The sequence below is a fragment of the Stenella coeruleoalba genome (assembly GCF_951394435.1).
Source record: "Stenella coeruleoalba genome assembly, chromosome: 7".
Lineage (NCBI taxonomy): Eukaryota > Metazoa > Chordata > Mammalia > Artiodactyla > Delphinidae > Stenella > Stenella coeruleoalba.
In genome coordinates, this window is record NC_137153.1 from 101,142,047 (window position 1) to 101,160,040 (window position 17,994).

General features: G+C 37.7%; 2 protein-coding genes across 2 annotated transcripts in view; both read right to left on the reverse strand.

Moving 5' to 3' along the window:
- Nucleotides 1-17,994, reverse strand: part of SHOC1 (shortage in chiasmata 1) — a 91,393-nt gene that overhangs the window by 53,085 nt on the left and 20,314 nt on the right. Inside the window, exons 6-12 of the mRNA XM_079925835.1 lie at nucleotides 14,462-14,627; nucleotides 14,164-14,257; nucleotides 13,064-13,214; nucleotides 12,006-12,107; nucleotides 10,771-10,879; nucleotides 2,780-2,874; nucleotides 1,807-2,046 (exon numbers count right to left, since the gene is read on the reverse strand). Of these exons, the coding sequence (XP_079781961.1) occupies nucleotides 1,807-2,046; nucleotides 2,780-2,874; nucleotides 10,771-10,879; nucleotides 12,006-12,107; nucleotides 13,064-13,214; nucleotides 14,164-14,257; nucleotides 14,462-14,627 (957 nt within the window). The remainder of the gene's footprint in view (nucleotides 1-1,806; nucleotides 2,047-2,779; nucleotides 2,875-10,770; nucleotides 10,880-12,005; nucleotides 12,108-13,063; nucleotides 13,215-14,163; nucleotides 14,258-14,461; nucleotides 14,628-17,994) is intronic.
- LOC307188556 (heterogeneous nuclear ribonucleoprotein K-like) lies at nucleotides 5,355-7,226 on the reverse strand (the record flags this gene model as incomplete). The annotated part of the gene is given in 2 exon segments (XM_079925829.1): nucleotides 5,355-5,995; nucleotides 5,998-7,226. Coding segments are annotated over 2 exon segments (1,389 nt in total). The 5' UTR covers nucleotides 6,746-7,226.

The window sequence follows — 17,994 nt, forward strand, 5'->3', positions numbered from 1 at the left end:
CTCAAAGGAGGCACACAAAATCTCACTCACCCTGAGACCCAGGGCAGAAGCAGTACTTTGAAAGTAGCCTGGATCAGACCCACCAGCTGATCTTGGAGAGATTTTCAAAAAGGCCAGCGGCAATTGGAGCTCACTGTGGGGACACAGAAATTGGCAGTAGCCATGTTTTGGGAGCTCATTCTGCCATGAGGATTCTGGTGATGGCAAGTGCCACTTTGGAATCCTCCCTCTAGCTTATTAGCACTGGGACTGGCCCCGCCCATCAGCCTGTCGACTAGTACTGGGACGCCTCAGGTCAACCAGCTAGCTGCGTGGGGACACAGCCCCACCCACCAGCAGGCATCCCTGAACCCCTAGCCACCCTGGGACCTGGTCCTGCCCACCAGAAGGCCCAGGACCCATTCCTGCCCACCAGTGGCTGGACAACAGCCCCAGAATCTCCTAGGCCTCAGCCCTGCCCACCAGCAGGCCAATACCAGCTATGACACCCCAGGACCCTGCAGCCAGAGACCCCAGCACCTGTCTCCACCTATCAGTGGGTGGGCACTAGCCCTGGATCCCTTGAGTCCCACTGCCACTCCCCAGTAGGCTAATGTCAGCTCTGGGACACCTTGGCCCCTCAGCCAGCCACCTCAGGGTCTGACCCCACCCACCAGCTGGCAGACATCAGCTTCAGGACACCCCAGGCCCCTGAAGTGTCAAAAACCAACCCCACCTACCAGCAGGCTGACACTAGATCTGTGACCCCCAGGTCTATAACCAGCCATCCTGGGACCTGGCTTTGCCCATGAGTGGGCCAGCAGTAGCCCCAGGGGCCCCCAGAGCTCCAGGCACCTTGTGACCCAGCCCTGCCCACTAGTAGCCCGCAGCCTCCACACAAGGGCAGGGCTTGACAACCAACTGGACAAGGGGCCAGCCACGCCTATCAGACCACTCACATTAGTCAGTCTGCCACAACAGAAGTGCCTAGACAGCCCACATAAGAGGCACCCCTAGTACATATAGCTCTGGTGGCCAGAGGGGAGTGTGCTGCTGGGACACATACGACATCTCCTACAAAAGACCACTTCTACAAGACTGGGAAACATACCCAACCTACCACGCATATAGAAATAAAAACTGTGAATCAGGCAAAATGAGGGGACAGAGGACTATGCTCCAAATGAAAGAACAAGATAAAACCCCAGAAGAAGAACTAAGTGAAGTGAAGATAAGCAATCTACCCAATAAAGAGTTCAAGGTAATAATCATAAATATGCTCAAAGAACTTGGGAGAACATAAAGTTCCTAGAAGAAGAAAAAAAATTAACTCAAAAGACATTTTTGTCTTCTTAAATTATACAAGTAAAAAACCCTTAATGAGTAAACTTTTTGGTAACAAAGGAAGATTTTCTATTGTTGAAGAGAGATTACTAGATATGATTGAACACTTAAAGCTCAGCTGTCAGGCTGAAAAATAACAGTGCTGGTTCGTATCTAGGCTGATGTAAACAGAAAATGGGCTAGAAATTAATCATTTATAAAAGAAAACAAAGACACTAACTGAAAATGGCTAGACATTTAAAGCTGAGACTATAGAATTTTAGGACAGAAACAGATTTAATGATTAGCTGGTCAAACTTCCTCATTTTTTCAAGGAAGAAAATGAGGCTTAGTGAAGGTCGAAGTTATAAATTCTGGCGGAGCCAGAGCTATATTTAATGTTGGAATTTAGTTTTATTTTCCCAATAACCTGGCGGAAAGCCAGTATCTAACATCTCATTCTGAAAATGTTTACACAAGTGATATTTACTATTACATACTTACATTTTAATTGAAGCACATTGGTAGGCAAAAATGTCTCCAGTTTACTATCATCAGAAGATAGATTATGATACAGATATGTACTTAGATGTTCCAAAGTTTCTGTCATTATCAGATTTAGTCCTGCTTGTTTCCACCACTCTGCATTTTCAGGATTAACCACAAGGCTTTCTTCTTCAATAGAAAATATCTTTTTAAAATCTACAACTGAATATAGACTGTTGGGCTCTCCAGTTCTTGGCACTTAAAAAACCACAACAAACCAAAAAACAAATAGTGAGAAACAGTCCACAGGGCAAAAAAGATAAAAAAACACAATAAACAGAACCACACTGGAAATTTCTTACAAAATAGATTTTTACAAATTAGAAAAAAACTAAAATAAAGTTATGTCTAGTATTTCATCTTCAAGATGCTAATATTTGTAAAAGTCCAAAATATTATAGCAATAGAAGTTACATAAAGGTTTATTTCAACTTACGGAAATATCATGAAGTTAAAATTATTCTACTATTTAGTAGGAGATGGAACTATTATTTTGTTTGACCATTTTAGTAATTACTAAATTAATACATTTGACAATATTTTGAAGAGTTAACGTAAGATTTATTAAATCAGAAATTCCAATTCATTATAATGAGCCTAAACAAGATGATATATTTTATCAGATTTTTATGATGACTATCATTTTAAATATTTTGACACAGAACTTTCTGCTTCATTACTTTTTAGCCTAAGTAGGGACATAGAATATTGTGTGGAGGAACTGAAGTAGCACAACTACTTAATATTATTAACTGCATTACAAGCCTCAACCCAAAATTAGGATTATAAATTTTGAAATCCTAATTTTGGAATGGTGCTTTTTATAATGACAGTATTTTCAATAATAATAATAATACTGACAATACATTTCTACTGATTGTACCTTTTATCTATACTTTCTATTTAGCATTCAAAATCAATTAACCTTTACCTCTAAACAAAAATGTATTCAAAGAGCTTCTGCAGCTTTCTGATTGCCACACCATACAGTATTTGTTAGCTGATTCTTCAGCAATAAGCAAACTACTGAAAAAGAAGAGTTACAGTTTAATTTATTAATTATATTGTCTTTTTGCATAATAAAATTTCAAGAAAAGTATTTTTCTAAGTATTTTCTACACTCAAAAGCATGTCAAAAATGAACTCTATTTTAGGGCTTCCCTAGTGGCGCAGTGGTTAAGAATCCGCCTGCCAATGCAGGGGACACGGATTCCAGCCCTGGTCCAGGAAGATCCCACATGCCGCGGAGCAACTAAGTCCATATGCCACAACTACTGAGCCCACGCGCCACAACTACTGAAGCCTGCGCGCCTAGAGGCTGTGCTCCGCAACAAGAGAACCACCGCAATGAGAAGCCCACACACCGCGATGAGGAGTAGCCCCCGTTCATCACAACCAGAGAAAGCCCACGTGCAGCAACAAAGACCCAATGCAGCCAAAAATAAAATAAATAAATTTATTTAAAAAAAATGAACTCTATTTTATAAATGTGTAAACTGAAGTAGAGAGTTCTATAGACCAAACTTCAAATGCTTACTTCCTCCTACCCTAGGAAGGTTTGTCAGTTTGTCAGCTCCCTAACTGCTCCTGCTTTCCTGTAACTTAATTCTACTTCCTTCCATTTCCTTCAGTGGAAGCTGGAGCCAGAGGGGGCTGACTTGGGAGGGTTTTAGCATTTCCTTCGGTAAAACATGCTAGCACCAACACTATAAGCCACCCAAAATAAAAATGCGATTTACATAAAATTATCTTGCTTACCATACAAAATGGTAGCTTCAACACAAATTTTTATAAAATCGCTGTCCCCACCAAGTCCGTTCTAAACAGAATTTCTGGAGCTTCTACTGGCTGAGGATCAGAACTATGAAAAAGTTCTGTCTGCTCTATCTTCTCAGGAAGTGACAGGTCCTAAAGTTTAGTTCAAGTCCTTCAGTCTTGTGTGTGAGTGAGTGATGTCTGTCTGTTTGTGTGTTTTGGGTGCTGAGGAGAGAAGGAAGTATGTACGACAAGCAGTGTAAATCAGTAAATACTGCTTATTAGTAGGTGTGAAGTTATTAGCCTTGGTAGGGAAGAGACCATTAATTCACGAACCCTTTAATCTATGCCCCAAACCTCCCACTCCCTCCTAAGTGAGAATTGTATTTTGCTTCTCTGTTCATATGGAGCATACATGAGCATGCTAATTGTAGGTACTGCTAGTTAAATTGACAGTTCTGAGTAGTAGCAGACAACTAAGTCTTACGTCTAAACCATCCAATTTACCCACATAATCAAAAAATCTGGCATGTGGTGGCAATATTTGAGAATATAGACAATTCTTCAACCTTACCAAGGTCTCTTTGACAACTAGACACCTCATATTGTAGGCGATTATTTTAAAGTGAAAGGAAGAGAAAATATTTAGGCAAGCCATGTTCAGCAGAAGACAATAATATAGACAAATATTCTCATTCCTTTTTTTTTGGCTGCACTGCATAGCATAAAGCTATCTTAGCTCTCCAACCAGGGATTGAATCTGTGCCCCCTGCAGTGGAAGCGTGGAGTCTTACCCACTGGACCGCCAGAGAAGTCCCTATTCTCATTCTTAATGGAGCTTTCTGAAGATATGTCTGAATTTGATATCTTCTTTGTTCATGTATAGAAATATATTCACGATTCAGTAATCAGTGTGGAAATAAAGACGTAATGCCACACAGACTTTTCTTTTTAGCACCATAAAATCTAGCATAGAGTTTTACATGTAGCAGGAACTCAGAATATTTGTTAACTGGGCATACCTCCAGCCAAAATGTTGTGTTCTCAAATAAAAGTAATTAGGGCCATAAAAGCAAGTTAAGAGTATAATAACATTACATATTATTTTTCCTTTCTGTTTTTTTTTAAAACACTTTTTCTCTTTGTTTTTAGTTTCACAGTTGAGGTGTAAATCTATTTTTTAAATAGGGACTTTTAAGTTTTTGTATTCATGAACCAATGGAAACTATTCACGTTTCGCCAGTGATGAGACAATTCCTTTAAGTTGTTTCAAATGGCCCTGGAAACTTCGGCTAATCTATTTATTTATTTTTTAGGTTCACTAAATTTATTTTAAAAATCATAAAACGTGTCTTACAAAAGAGCATTACATTCTGCACACTGCTCTGACTAGATGCCAGGGACATATGGACTATTGCTACTTTTCCTCCCTGTCCCACCCCACAAATGTTACAGTGACGACAAAGCAAAGTGTTCGCAATAATTACATGGGGGGATTTTTTTTTAAACCACCACCAATAAGCAAAATTTAAAATTCACTCACTCTGCTGCTGTTTCAAAATTTCAGGGTTTTTGCACGCCCACCCCGACCCCCCACCCGTTTGTAAGGAACTGAAACATTACATCTGGTGAACAGCAAAGATTTCACTACACCTCAAATGCAGAGCACCTATGAAGCAGAGGAATGTTGGCTTTTTAAACAAAAGCAGATAAAAAAAAAGATGCAGGACTCCTTCAGTTCTTCACTAATCTTAGAAAAACTTTCCAGAATACTTCTTCACACTGTTCTGCAGCAAATACTGTGCATTCTGTATCTGGTCCCGTGTTCCTGTAATGGTAATGATCCGATCTTCGGACGCTTCTAAAGGCTCATCAATTTTGATCGAAGCTCCTGACTCATGACGGGTTTGTTTAATCCACTGACTACCTTTGCCAATAATAGATCCAGCCAGATCTTTGGGAACAGTTACTTGTGTAGTTATAATAGGTCCACCAAGATCACCATATGAGCCACGACCCCCAGCATAGGAGTAATCACATCCAGAGCCACCTTGTGGTTCATAAGCCATCTGCCACTCTGACGGGCTCCATGTATCTACTGCAGAGTCCCAGGTTTCATCAGCACTGAAACCAACCACACCATCATAACGGTCTCCAGATCTCCCTCTTCTGTCATAGGCCATTAGATCTCCTTCTCCAGGTGGTGGTGGTGGAGGAAGAAGAAGATTCTGAGCTCTGCCACCACCCGGGCCCCCTCGTCCAGGAGGAGGTGGAGGAGGTCCTTGGCGAGGGCTCCTATCATCATAATCTCTTCTGGATGGAGGCATGGGACGCCCACACCGACCAGGAGGTATTCTGTCAAAACCACCTTTTCCCCACATGGGAAACCCATGGGACATCCACGGCGGTCATCAAACATCATTGTAAAACCATCATAATCATAGGTTTCATTGTAAAAATTGGGATCATAAGGCTGAGCACGTCCTTTGATGGGAGACTCTGATATAAGATCAAGGATGATCTTTATGCACTCTACAACCATATCAGGTTTTCCTCCAATAAGAACGACTCTGTCAGTGGAATGAGGACAACATTCCTGGAAAAGCTTGATTGTTGTCTGAGTGTTCTCTCCAAGTTCTTTGATTTTAGCACCTTTGACCCCAATAACTCCTCCAGCCAGACTCTGATGGATCAACAGTCTCAATTCGCAGTCAAAGTCACTTCCTTTATAGTGTTGGTAATTTAAGCATTCCACAGCATCAGATTTGAGCGGGAGCTGGCTGGTTGCAGTGGGTGATGGCAATTGCAGGCCCTCTTCCAAGGTAGGGATGATTTTCTTCAGAATTTCTCCAATTGTTTCAATATCAGCACTGATACTCAATATGCACTCGGGGCCACTGCTGTCTGGGACTGAAACACCGGCATTGTAGTCTGTACGGAGAGCCTTAATATTCTTGCCTCCTTTTCCAATCACTTCCCCAGCATTCTTGCTCTGAAGCAGAATGCGTAATTCAACTCTCTCATCAGTATTTCTAGATCTTTTAAAAGCTTGTTCATCTTCCATATCTTCAGCAGGGCGTTTACCAAATTCGCCATTGGTTCCGGTGTTGGGAAAGGTTTCCTCTGGCTGTTTAGTTTCCATTTTCTTGTATTAAAGGGACACAACAATCAGTTATTAAATATATCCTTGCAGGGCAGAAATGAAGTGTTCTGGGTGGGACCAACTGACACCCTAGTGCTGCAGTAGCCAAGCAAGGCTACTGTCCCTATGCCATCCCTATGCTGCCTCAGCCGGTCACAGCTAGACAGAGAACGAGTGTAGGGTTTTAAGGAGCGTAACGCTTTGAACGAGTGTAACGCTTTGAACGAGTGTTAGAAGTCTTTTTGTTCGTTTCTTTTTATAGCTGAGTAATATTCCATTGTATATATATATGCCACATCTTCTTTATCCATTCATCTGTCAATGGACACATGTTGCTTCCATATCCTGGCTATTGTAAATAGTGCTGCAACGAACATTGTGGTACATGACTCTCTTTTTTTTTTAAAACATCTTTATTGGAGTATGATTGCTTTACAATAGTGTGTTAGTTTCTGCTTTATAACAAAGTGAATCAGTTATACATATGTCCCCATATCCCTCCCTCCCACCCTCCCTGTCCCACCCCTGTAGGTGGTCACAAAGCACCGAGCTGATCTCCCTGTGCTATGTGGCTGCTTCCCACTAGCTATCTATTTTACGTTTGGTAGTGTATATATGTCCATGCCACTCTCTCACTTTGTCGCAGCTTACCCTTCCCCCTCCCCATACCCTCAAGTCCCTTCTCTAGTAGGTCTGCGTCCTTATTCTCATCTTGCCCCTAGGTTCTTCATGACCATTTTTTTTTTTTTAGATTCCATATATATGTGTTAGCATATGGTATTTGTCTTTCTCTTTCTGACTTACTTCACTCTGTATGACAGACTCTAGGTCCATCCACCTCACTACAAATAACTCAATTTCGTTTTTTTATGGCTGAGTAATATTCCATTGTATATATGTGCCACATCTTCTTTATCCATTCATCTGTTGATCGACACTTAGGTTGCTTCCATGTCCTGGCTATTGTAAATAGACATGACTCTTTTTGAATTATGGTTTTCTCAGGGTATATGCCCAGTAGTGGGATTGCTGGGTCATATGGTAGTTCTATTTTTAGTTTTTTAAGGAACCTCCATAATGTTCTCCATAGTGGCTGTATCAATTTATATTCCCACCAACAGTGCAAGAGGGTTCCCTTTTCTCTACACATGTACATATATACACTACCAAATGTAAAACCGATAGCTAGTGGGAAGCAGCCGCATAGCACAGGGAGATCAGTTCGGTACTTTGTGACCACCTAGAGGGATGGGATAAGGAGGGTGGGAGTGAGGGAGAAGCAAGAGGGAAGAGATATGGGGATATATGTATATGTATAGCTGATTCACTTTGTTATAAAGCAGAAACTAACACATCATTGTAAAGCAATTATACTCCAATGAAGATGTTAAAAAATAAAATAAAATAAAATAACACTGCTATTTAAAACACCAAAAAAAAGTCTTTTTGTTCTAACTTTGGCAAATCATAATACACAGATAAGACAAGTTTCATAAATTCTCATTAGATATTTGAATTATAACAATAAGTAGGTATATGACTTGTGTGATTAAAGAGTTTACTGCAGTTTAAGCAAATACGTTCAATATCAGATTAAAATTCAAGATTATACTAATTTCAGCTAGTTTTTGTTTCTAACTGCCAATCTGCCTTAACAGATGGATTAGGGTATATGGAGTAAAAAAAAGAGTAAAAGAGCACACAAAAAAAGAAGTATACGTCCTGCAAATAAACGCCTTGCACCTTAACAAAGGGATTAAAAATATTTAAACCAATTATAGATAGTTTCTGTACTCATCCCATGCTATTTTTTTACAGTTCATATCTGATATGGGCAGTTCTAGTTCATGGTAGAGTTCTGTATAGCACAAATTTACCCCCCAAAGGAAATACCTCTTTGCCAGAAGATGAAGATAATTGGGGCCCTCAAAGTCAGGCTCCTCCATCTTATGCTGTGACACCTTCCTGAGACCATTAATAGAAGCCTGAGCAGCTAGTGATGAGATGCTCCCGTTGCTTCCAGTAATCCAAGAGCATTCTCCTCTGGCAGATCAGCCAATCACAGCTAAGAACTCAAAACCCAGCACACAGTGTCCACTCTGGGAATAATTTATTAGAGACTTGGAGATGTTCCTGCAATTTTCCTTAAAATGTGTTATTTTAGGACATACTAAGTTCCAGGATTACAGTGGGGAAGAAGGGGGTTGCACTGGTTATGTTCTTAGTTGTGTAACTAGCATAAGAAGTAGGGGAATGAGGTGACTTTATTCCAGGATGGCAGACTAATCTAACATAAAAAACATTAAATTACAGGTATGCTGTATGGTATAAGATAGCAGTCAAAGCTATCTCAGACTCAGAGGACAAAGATGCTGGGCTATTAAGCTATGCAATTTTGGCTCAAACTAGAATACAATGATCCAACCCTGCAGTATAAATTCTGAGAAGATTACAGACCATCCTGGGCTGTACTGAACAGATTTGTGGCTCAGTATTTGGTTCTATGTATCTGGTTTCCCCAACACCAGTACCACATTGACACAGGTAAAGAAGGTCAGTGGATGTCCTCTGTTAGAGAGGGGATGTGATCTCTGGTACTCCTAGGGAAGTAAGTTGAAAGCCAAATCTATTGTTCAACCACTGAACACACTGCTCTGTTACCCTTGGCTCTTCCTGGTCAGAGAGGTATGACAAATCTTTTGGAAGACCCCAAAATAACCCTATGAGGTATGTACAATTATTATCCCAATATTACAGGTAAGGAAACTGAGGCACAGGGCAATGAAGATCACAGAGCTAGTTAATGATACAGCCAGGCAATCTGGCTCTAGTTCAGGGCTCTTCACTACTCATTATGGGCTGAATTTGTCCTCCCCAAAATTCATATGTTGAAGCCCTAACTCTCTGTACCTTAGAATGACTGTATTTGGAGCTAGGGCCTTTAAAGAGGTAATTAAGTTAAAACGGGGTGATTAGGGTGGGCTCTAATCCAAATAACTGGTATCCTTTTAAGAAGAGGGGATTAGGACATAGATGTGCATGGAGGAAAGACCACATGAAGACAAAGGGAGGGGCTTCCCTGGTGGCGCAGTGGTTGAGAATCTGCCTGCCAATGAAGGGGACACGGGTTCAAGCCCTGGTCCGGGCAGATCCCACATGCCACGGAGCAACTAAGCCCGTGCGCCACAACTACTGAAGCCTGTGCACCTAGAGCCCGTGCTCCACAAGAGAAGCCGCGATAGTGAGAGGCCCGCGCACCACAATGAAGAGTGGCCCCTGCTTGCTGCAACCTAGAGAAAGCCCTCGCACAGAAATGAAGACCCAACACAGCCAAAAATAAATAAATAAATTAATTAAAAAGCAAGTTTAAAAAAAAAAAAAGACAAAGGGAGAAGACAGCTATCTACAAGCCAAGGAGAGAGGCCTCAGAAAGAATCCAATCCTGCTGATACCTTGATCTTGGACTTCCAGCCTCTAGACTGTGAAGAAATAAGTTTCTGTTGTTTAAGCCAGCCAGTCTATGGTATTTGTTATGGCAGCCCTAACAAACCAACATACTGCTACACTGTATTTCATGGTAGTGAGTGACAATAGAGGCAGTGTCATTGGTAAGCATCCACTGGCAATGTTCTAAGCAGATTGTTTAAATTTTAAATTTAAAATTAAAATTTTTAAGTTGTTTATATTTAATGGTAATATATTCACATTTGAAATACTAAAAGTATAAAAGAGCCTAGCTTGATCACTTACTACCTCCTATATTGCCAGGTTACCCAGTTTCCTTCTGGGCTCAACCAACAGTACCTGATTTTTGTGTGCCCTTCTAAAGATATTCTATGCATATAAAAACAATTATGTACATATATATTCATATATTCCCTTCAGTTGCTTACTATGAACACCATTTAATCTCTTACATTTTTTTTCACAGAGCTATCTGGGAAATTGACTTTACATGGAGAGATTTAATTAAAGATTGCTTCTTCTGAATTGCAATTTGAGTTCTAGATTTAATCTTTACTTACATTTTACAAGCAGGAGAAGATGGAAATTTCTGAAGTTCTGCACATAATGAATTCACTGAAGAATGTTGGTTTGTTAGGTGTAGATGAGTTAGTGGCATTTCTAACTCTACTAGAATATATAAAAATTTAAAAAATCATGTTACATAAACATTGAATAAAATTATGTATAATTCATAATTTTTTGTAAGCAACTATTATGTTTGATCATTGTGTTACAACAGAAATTTTCAATCAAAAGAAATTTGGGTTGTTTGAAACACAAAATAACAGTTTTAAATTTCCATCTATATAAAGGATTACACATATACCACATGGTGTCTCAACTATATACTAGTGATTTTTAAAAAATACATTGGCAACTAAACTTTATTGTTTACTATATAAGATAAATTCTAAGACTTTATGTGTAATAATGTTTTCAATTCTGACAACTTATGTTGTCAATACTTAAGAGGTAGTACTATTTTTATCTCCATACTAAATACTGGTGATGTTAAACAAATAGTATTAATAGACAGTAATTTTTCACCTTACAAAGTATGGAGTCTAGGTGGCCTAGCACAGAGTTATATCTTTTATGGGGTGGGCTTGAAAAACTAATCCTCATTTATCATAAGTAGTCAGTGTGTTTCTGTCACTTTCATAAATAAAGCAGTATACTTCCAAATAGATGATTAACATGATCAGATATAAATGTAACTAAATAACAGCATCATCAACATAGTTAGGGAGCAATACAATCTGGCATTACACTGGAACAAGAGATGATTCTGAGATTCCAAATTTGGTAGGATAGTGATAGTAACAATAATGATGGGATTGCTTTGGGGATTAAAAAGTTAAATTTACGAAAGTATAACAAGGGTCAGCAAGACTGCTAATACTGAGGTAAAATATAAAGTTCTTTTTAACTGAGCTATAAAATTACAAGATTTCTATTTGTAATATTAATGCTATTTCCTCCATTCCTCTTCCTCAATCTTTGTAAATCTCCTCTTTTGATGCTAGGATGTTAATGATAGTAACAAATGTAAAGGGGTAGATAAAAGAACAACTTGGCTTTTTGCAATAATCAAATTTTAAACATGAAAACTGTCTCATAGTAGACTTTATATGTGTAAATATATGTATATATATATATATATATACACACATATATACAATATATGTATTGTACTTTTACATCATATATAGGTATCCCCTGATAAGCTCCATGATTTATTCAAAATTTCTACCTGGTTCCTTGTACTCTGATTCACATTGACTTTGAATGGCCAAAATTTCTGTGGAGCTGCATTTTATATCCTCAATGTAAATTCCATGCTTGATAGTAAGATCTGGGGAAAAAAAAAAAAAAAAGGAAAAAGCCTACTACCAGCAAAAGTACTATGATATTAGTTTTTCTGTAGTCTTGTTCATTCTTCAGTGGCAATGATTCTGAGGAGTCATTTAGTACACCATCAGGGCCAAGTGAAGGCAGGGAGTGTAGCACCACAGTCATTCAGTACATTCACCTGTCCTTTTCCATTACCATGCATAGATTTGTGTCCTTCTAACAAGCCCATGGGCCACCTGCAGTTTTGAGCTCTGCTAGACTTTCAAGTTCTGGTATAAATTTGATCTATTTACTTAGGTTGGCTTTTCATTACCTTGCTTGACTTGTAGGCTCATCAGTAATCCCCTGATTTACTCTTGTCTGCAAGAATTCCTTCAAGTCTGTTGACGGCAAGCATCCCTATTCTCAATGGATATCACAAATCCCCCTTCACTCCTCCCTAATATTATTTATCTTCGATTATTTCAACTGGAATGTATGAGAGGACAGTTAAACATTTGGGCTCAAATTATATTAAAAGACTTCGACAATATTTACTAGTTTAACCGGGAAGAAACCATCTAAATTCTAGGTTATGACTCTCCCAGTCATCTGATTCCATGAATCATAACCTTACTCTGAGCTTCTAAAGTCAGCATAGAAGTTGTTAGTGCTTTGTCACTATGTATAAGAAAATAACTCAAAAAAATTAATACAGTCATACGTGTTTTAGCTCTATTTTTATAATTATCTTGAAATGTTAAATTAATTTCAGAGACATTTTAAGCTTGCAAGTGTATAAAGAGGAGACAATGAGAAAAGTGTCTTATCAATAATAATTTTGAGATTTCGTTGTGCAAATTTACGGGACACTTAAAAAATCTGAAGGTTCAGAAAAAAGTTTAATGAACAAGAATTTTTATAACAAACATTATTAAGTAGTTCTAACAAGTATTAGATTTTAAATTTAACTCTCACCCCTTCTGAAAAGCTTTTCATTTTCATCTACATAATTTATCATTTCTGGCATTAAGTTTAATGACTCCTTCAGTTCTGAGAGTGATGGAGTATCAACTTCTTGTTTGAGGCTTGCAGATATTAAGAATTCACACTCAGGAAAAACTGATGCCTGAAATAACATATAGGTAAAACTAGTTTTTAGTGAGGTTTTCCAAATAAATATTTCTGAGTTCATAAATAGATACATTTGCTTAATTGGTGTACCAAATTTTAAACCAAACCCACACTCAAAAACTTTAATGCTCTGCAAACATTTTATTTAAAAAGTAAGTGTAGCAGCCAAAAAAATATATTACAAGCAATGTTCTCTCTGAGTAATATCCTTCATGGCCACCGATTACATTAGTGACATACAATATCCCTAGATGCAGAAGTATCTTCTTTCATGTTAATAACAAATTTTCAAAATTCTAAATTAAAAACAATCACTGCAGCAAATGAGAGCTGGTGAATGGAGAAGTAAAAAGAGCAGATGAAATGGAATGAATCTTTACTGCATTCCACAGAATTTATTTCTCTTTCATTCCTACAGAACTGGATTCTTCAACAAGTGAGACTGTATGTGCATAACTCTCAGAATTAACAGGGGAGGAAGAGGGAGACTGGAGAAAAGGGGCTAATAGGTGAATTAATTTTTTTACCATGTGTGTTAAAGTTTTTAGTAAAAAGAAAAAAAAAACCTTTAAATGCCTTAAGACCAATATATATATGACCACTTAATGTCCCATACCAGGTATATTGATTAAAATTACAAAACAATTCCCTATATCTGGGCTGTACACCAGACCAATTAAATCAGAATATATCTGAGTAGGATCCAGGCTTCAGACTTTTATTAAAATTTATCAAGTACTTCCAATGTGTAGCCAAGGTTTAGACCACTGTCTCTGAAGTAAATTTGACTCTTTAATTGATACACGCTCAATCCGTTATCAAGTCTTTTTAACTTGACAATAGTAAATGGCCAATGTATATTACTACATCTTGTAAAAGTGTGATTTACTAACTTTTATTTAAAAATTACTGAAAGCAAATATTACAGCTTCATTTAAACCTACTGTATCTTCTAGCTTCTCCTGACAAAAGTTCTCTTTATCCATGTAAAAATCTTCCACAAAACCTTTCATATCTCCTTGAAAAGAGAAACACTCCCTTAACAAAAAAATAAAACATTAAATTAGTGTTTACTAAAAGCAAGGTACATACCAAATGTAGTTAATCAAAATACATAGTGATTAAAATTAGAGTTGAGGTAAACAATGATAAAATACTATGATTGATAACATCTAGACTTGTGAGCATACAAAGAATATTTTCTTCTCTTAAAAATATTCACAACACTGGGCAACTAAGTACCTGAAAAAATCAGCTTCTGTGAACATCTGTTCTTTGAAATCCAACAGGGGATCCTTTACCAAAAATAGTTTTAGCCTACTCAACAGAGTATGCGAAGTTGGTAGCTGACTTCTATAGGTCATCAAATTATTTACAAAAATTATTTCTTCATCATCAATATACAAATCTGAAAATAAATAAGAAATATAAAGGAAGAAGAAGAAATCTAAAAGTTATACAAAAGGATCTAGATAGTTACTGTAGTCAGCCATTGATACAGTCGGGGTTTTCAAACGCATTTTAAAAATTTATTTATTTATTTATTTAAAGTATAGATGATGTACAATATTATATAAGTTACAGGTGTACAATATAGTGGTTCATAATTTTTAAAGGTTATACTCTATAGTTATTATAAAATATTGGCTATATTCCCTGTGTTGTATAATATATTGTTATAGCTTATTTTATACATAATAGTCAAACACATTTTAAATTCTCTAGTTCCTCACTGTACCGTGCAAATAAATCATGTAGCATAGTACTGGTACACAGGCAGAAGCTCAATAAAATGTAACATTATTTAGTACACTGAGTAGTAACCAAATGTCCTGAAAGAGTTGTAAAGGCTCATATTTTTTTCCAACAAAATTAATGTAATCAATGGAGGAAAACATCTTGTGGTCTTATGCCTCAAAATAGCCAGGGTTAGCCTCAGCAAGATTGTAAAGAAATAAAAGCATTTGACTTCTGCTGACCCTAGTGTTTTCTTCTCTGTAAGATTTTATCTCTTAAGGTCTCCAATTCATCCCCAGAGACTGACATGTAGGGAATGGAGATGGTCTAAAAAGCCTATAAATGAGGCCAACTCTGATTCTAGCACGCTAAGGTTGTTCAAGCATGTTTGTTATAAAATTAATTACAATGGAAGCTGTGTAGTGAAGTATCTACTAGAGAAGTGTGACACAGCTTGCATATTAGGAAACACAACTGCTAACAGTTAATTGTTGGAAAAGCTTTCTCCTCTCTATCCCCACCCTATCATGTTTGGGCCACTTTAGAATCTTAGCTAACAGTGTCAGTGCTTTAGCAGTTTCTAGGCCCAGGAGAGAACATAAAACCTACTCCCATTCCTCAATAATCTCTGAGTGGAAAAAGAAAGAGGAAAATATAAACTCAGATGAGGAACTACTCAGAAAACCAAGCTCCCCAAAGCGAAAGCCACCTTGAAGGGGAAGCAATGGTCTCTTGTTTTGGGCAGTGGCCTTTCAGTTAAGTAATTTTAGAATGGTATGAGAGAAGGATAGCATGAAGTGATGTCTCCCATGACCAGTTACATCACTGGTATACATGTGCTTAATAAATATGTGGTGTAGAGTAGAGAGGCAGGGACCATCTCTTTGCCTAGTGCTAACTTAAAATACCAAAAGAGAACTTGTGTAAGCTAGCCTCCTAAGAGATTGTTCATCTGTTTATTGGAACCTGTTAAGTTCTTGACAATCCTGTGGCCAAGAGCTTCCCACGCATGATACACAGCAGAAAGCTAGCCAAAATCAGGTCCATGTCTAAGCAGGGTTTAGCTGAGACGATTTAAAGACGGTTTGTTCGTAAATCCATTCCGTAAGTACTAATGAAGTCATGTTAACAGTAAAAACCCAAACAGCATTCATTTATATCCCCATCTCCACCTTCCACTTTCAAACACAGCCCCTCTAGCCGTCTTTCCTTCCTACAGGCTCATCCTGGTATTTCTGGGAGTCCATGAGGATGCCTCATATCAGTTATGAGGTCTTGTTTTCTAACCACCTTTTTTTTTTTTTTAACATCTTTATTGGAGTATAATTGCTTTACAACTGTGTGTTAGTTTCTGCTGTATCACAAAGTGAATCAGCTATACGTATACATATATCCCCATATCCCCTCCCTCTTGTGTCTCCCTCCCACCCTCCCTTTCCTACTCCTCTAGGTAGACACAAAGCACCGAGCTGATCTCCCTGTGCTATGTGGCTGCTTCCCACTAGCTATCTATTTTACATTTGGTAGTGTATATATGTACATGCCACTCTCTCACTTTGTCCCAGCTTACCCTTCCCCCTCCCCGTGTCCTCAAGTCCGTCCTCTACGTCTGCATCTTTATTCTTGCCCTGCTCCTAGGTTCTTCAGAACCATTTTTTTTCTTTTTAGATTCCATATGTATGTGTTAGCATATGGTATTTGTTTTTCTCTTTCTGACTTATTTCACTCTGTATGACAGACTCTAGGTCCATCCACCTCACTACAAATGACTCAATTTCTCTTTATGGCTGAGTAATATTCCACTGTATATATGTGCCACATCTTTATCCATTCATCTGTCGATGGACACTTAGCTTGCTTCCATGTCCTGGCTATTGTAAATAGTGCTGCAATGAACATTGTAACCACCTTTTCCTGTTGGAGCCACTTGAGGGCAGCATCACACCACAACTAATGTTCTTTATAACTATCAAAGGTTTTACTAGGGGTGTTACTTCCTTATATTCTACGAAATCCAGCATACCCTGGATTTCTTACCTTATTACCACTAGTATATGTACCAACACAGATATGAGGAGACTGTTTTCCTCTATTGTAGAGGAGTGTTAAATTGTCATGAGGAAACAAAATTTTGGCTAGTTAACTATGAAAAAAAGCAGAAGGAAAGAGGTCTACTGACAGGAAAGAAGATAGGGTTATTCTTTGCAGAAGATACTTTTGTCTACTTAGAAAACCCAAGATAACGAAATGAAACAACTGAGTTCACTAAAGTGTCTGATAAAAAATTATAAAATCAATGGTTTTCAAATATATATATATAAACCTAGTCAAAAATTAACGGAAAAACTCGTTCATGACGGCCACAAATATGCAAATATTGAGGAATAAACATAACAAAAATGTGCAGAAAGTATATGGAGGAAACCATAAAATGTTAGTGAGGAGCATTATCAATCAATCAATCAATCAATAAACTTGAAGAAAAGGCAAGATAAACCGTTTTCCTGGCTAAAAAGACTAACTATGGTAAAAATTCTAAAAGGTACCAATAACATTTCGATATCTCAAGTGGTCTGTCTTGGAACTTGGAAAACTGATTACAAAGTAAGTCTGGAAGAATATAGACGTGAGAGTAGGAAAAAAATGAGGAGACTATTAATACATGTTACACTAGTGTATTAAATAGTTAAAACTGTATGATACTGACACAGTAATAGGTAAATCAATAGAACATAATAGAAAATCCAGAAACAAACAGTAATGTGGATGAGGATTTGGCATATGATGTAAGTGGTATTTCTAATCAGTGGGGAAAGGAAAGAGTATTCCATAAACAATATTGGGAAAACTGCCAAAACATTTAGGAAAAAATTTTTTTATTTTTACTTTTAAACATATGCTAAAATCTTGAAGAAAACCTCAAACAAAATATGAATAAATATTTATTTAATCCAAGGAAGAATTTTCTCAGTATTAAAAACAATGAAAGAAATCATAAAGGAAACACTGACAGGACTGGTTAGGTTCAAATTAAATAT